Source organism: Miscanthus floridulus, chromosome 9, assembly GCF_019320115.1.
Source record: "Miscanthus floridulus cultivar M001 chromosome 9, ASM1932011v1, whole genome shotgun sequence".
NCBI classification, from domain to species: Eukaryota; Viridiplantae; Streptophyta; class Magnoliopsida; order Poales; family Poaceae; genus Miscanthus; species Miscanthus floridulus.
The window spans coordinates 13,139,484-13,143,168 of NC_089588.1; the positions used below are offsets into that span (position 1 = coordinate 13,139,484).

Consider the following 3,685-nt stretch of genomic DNA (forward strand, 5'->3'; position numbering starts at 1 on the left):
GACGATTCTTAAGTTGAAAAATCTGACTAATATATACCGAATCGATTTGAAAAAACACTAGGAGGGAGCGAGGATACCTTGCTATCGAAGATCTACGGATCAAATCAAAGTTTTCAAGGTCAAATATGCCGATTCGTGAGGTAGGACGAAGTGGGGAGAGAAAAAACCCGAGAGGGAGGAGAAACAAGAGGAAGAAGGCTCGGGCAGGAAGGTTGGGCGCCGGGTTAAAACACCAGCTCAGTGCCATAGATCTTGGCGCCGCTCTCAGCACCAATAACCCCGGCGCCAAGTTTGGCACCAAGATCTACGGCACCATGCTCGGCGCCAAGATCTATGGCGCCAAGCTGCCTGCCAAGTCACCGCCACGTCTGCGTTGAGCCCAAGACGTAGGCGCCAGAATCTATGGCGCCGAAATGTGTAAGCTCGGTGCCACCAACGATGGCGCTGAGCTAAGGGTCCAGATTTTAAAATCATACCTCCTAAGGCATATTTGTGAAAAAAATTCAAAAAAGGCTAAAAACAAAAAATTCGACCACGCGTCAGCGTGAGGGAGAGGGCCCACGCATCAGTGATTTGAGTGAGAGAGAAGCAGCAGGGGTAAACAGGTAATTTTGCATGCCCGGTAGATGTTCCTAGGGACGCTGTTGCGCTAGCGTGTCGACGCGGCGTGCCACATCAGCAAACGTGGCAAATACGTAAAAGGATTACTGTTTCGGATGGCAATCCTGTGGGTGCCATTCTAAAACTGGCAAACGGAGAGGTGCCATCCATAAAAATGGTAATAAGTTAAATCACTACCGGACTCAGGCTCTTTACCGAGTGCCTATGACAATCGGCAAATCCCCATATACACTCGACAAAGCCTTTGCCGAGTGTAACCCTCGGCAAAGCCGGTGACGACAAAGGCCTCTTTGCCGTGTGTCTTTTGTCGAGCACTCGGCAAAGGCTTTGCCGAGTGCCCATAAACCACTCGGCAAAGAAAAGTTGCCTGATGGCGCCAATTGACGGTGACGGTTGCTTTGCCGAGTGCGTCACGGGGGGCACTCGGCAAAGGCCGCCCTCTTTGCCGAGTGCAATGGCCATAGCACTTGGCAAAGCCTCCCAGCTTTGCCGAGTGTCTTGGTGATTGCACTCAGCATAGCTGGGAAATTTGCTTTTTTTGCATTTTTCTGTTTATTGCATCCACACATACATATATCACACAACCATCACATATATATCACATATCACACAACAATCACATATATCACACAGCCATCACATATAATCCATAACCATGACAAATATCATCACAAGTTGTCCACAAGTATCACATAGTCCACAAATATCATCCAAGTATCGCATAGTAGATAAGTTCACTCCCCTCCTCAGATTCGCTGCATACCCATCAGGGAACATTAACGTTTGGAACCATTCTAGTACTTCCCTCCTTTGGGGCCTACTTAATGTGAATTCAGCCTTAGGCCTAGTCCATTTCTTGCCATTTCTAGGAGGCTACATCTCTTGCTTTGGTCTGTCGCATAACGTTAACAGATCCACTCTAGCCTTAACATTGTCCTTTGACTTATCAGTGTCCATGATTGTTCCCCAAAGTGCCTCAGCTATATTCTTTTCAGTGTGCATTACATCAATGTTATGTGGAAGAAGAAGGTCATCAAAATAGGGGAGCCTCTCCAAGCCCGACTTGTGAGTCCATGCATTTTGCTCGCCATATCCCACAAAACCACCTTCTACTTCATTGACCTCGAGAGCATCTATCTGAGCATGAACCGCGGCACCTGTCATCATCACCGGTGGAGGGTCTATAACTTCGAGGCCTTTCGTAAAGTTCTTGGTGTCTTGTCTGAATGCATGGTTCAGAGGGAGGAATTGTCAATGTTTGTCAAACGAGGAATACTTGCCACCCTTCTTCAACCAAATAAACTTCAGAGCTGTCTTGCATACTGGGCATGGGAACTTGCCGTGAACACAGCCACAGAATATTCCATATGCTAGAAAGTCATGCAGGGAGTAGTGGTACCAAACATGCATCTTGAAGCTTCTCTTTGTAGCTCGGTCGTATGTCCATACCCCTTCGTCCCAAGCATTGAGCAATTCATCAATCACAGGCTCCATGAACACACCCATATTATTCCCCGGGTGTTCAGGAATTATCAACGACAAGAATATATTTTGCCGTTGAAAGATGACGCCGGGGGGGGGGAGATTGAGCAGGATAACGAACATAGGCCAACAAGTGTATGTGGCAGCCATCATTCCATAAGGATTGAACCCATCTGTTGCCAGCGCAACACGGACATTACGGGCCTCTAGAGCTTTCTCACGATGAATGTCATCAAAATGTTTCCATGATTCACCATCGGAAGGATGTACCATCTTATCTGGATTGTATCGACATCCATTTTTGTGCCATGTCATCTGTTTTGCGGACTCCTCGGTCATGTATAGCCGTTGAATCCTCGGTACGAACGGAAAGTACCATAGGATTTTCACGGGGATGTCAAGCTGCCTCTTGAGACCATCACCATAGTCTACCTCAAGGAACCTAGAGGATTTACACTTTGGACAGTGCTTAGCTTCCGCGTGTTCGTTCCTAAATAAGATGCACCCCTTTGGACAAGCATATATCTGCTCATATAGCATCTTAAGTACACGGAGGAGTCTCCGCGACTCGTACATGTTCCTTGGCAGAATGTGACCTTCCGGAAGGAAAGTGCCAAAAACTGTCAGCATAGCATCGAAGGCGTCTCGACTCAGGTGGCACTGGGACTTGAAAGCCACAAGGCGTCCAATGGCATCTAGTTGAGAGACCTTTGTCTGGCCGTGAAGGGGTTTCTGTGCCACAGACAACATGTCGTAATACACCTTTGCGGTTGCCTCTGGCTCCTCATCCCTACGTCCTTCACCGAAGTGTGCTTCATGATAGTCACCTAACATGTCTCCTACCCCGCCATTAGCATCAAGATCCTCGATGCGTTGTCTCACGACCTTGTCTCTCCTACGTCCTTGACCATGGATGGTCCACCGGGTATGGTCTGCCATAAATCCATACTTGCCAAGATGTTTACCCATGTCCACCTTTGTTTGTTTACGCCTGTTCTCACACTCGCTGCAGGGACACCAAACTTTATCCGTTTCTTTAGCCTCCTGAAATGCTGCTTCCAAGAAAGCATTGGTCTTCTTCATCCATTCATCAGTCCAGTCTCCATAACCCCTTTGGCCAGTGTACATCCACTCACGGTCATCCATCCTTTACCATATACGCGAGTAATATAAGAATCCATTGCATCTACACGAGGATCCTACTATCTAATAGGTGAAGATAGGTCCTAATCCCACCTGAGGATGTGTAGATGAGGTTAGTTTCCATGCTCTACTCCTATCCAAGATAGAATTTTGGCAGCACCTCCCCGCTCTTCTCCAAATACACGTCCCGGCAGGGAGATTGTGTATCCGGAGAAAAACAGGGAGATGATGCCGAAACTCTGTCTCGGATCGAAGTAGACCATGAAAACTAACCCCATCTACGCATCCTCGGGTTGTCCAAAAAATATGGACAATTCGAAACACATACGGTTATAGATATGCAAAGATCTGCATACTTCCAACCGTATCCCTTTCGAACGGGAGACACCTAACTTGATTATGTGATCTACGAACATGATACGGAAAGAGGGGTTATACC

General features: G+C 47.4%; 1 protein-coding gene across 1 annotated transcript; it reads right to left on the reverse strand.

Annotated features, from left to right (window-relative positions):
* Window positions 1-1,257: 1,257 nt before the first annotated feature.
* On the reverse strand, window positions 1,258-3,249 carry LOC136479265 (uncharacterized). Its single transcript, XM_066477190.1, has 2 exons — window positions 2,235-3,249; window positions 1,258-1,376 (listed from the first exon to the last, which is right to left on the reverse strand). The coding sequence occupies exons 1-2, from the start codon at window positions 3,247-3,249 to the stop codon at window positions 1,258-1,260; spliced, it is 1,134 nt and encodes a 377-aa protein (XP_066333287.1).
* Between the last annotated feature and the right edge of the window lie 436 nt (window positions 3,250-3,685).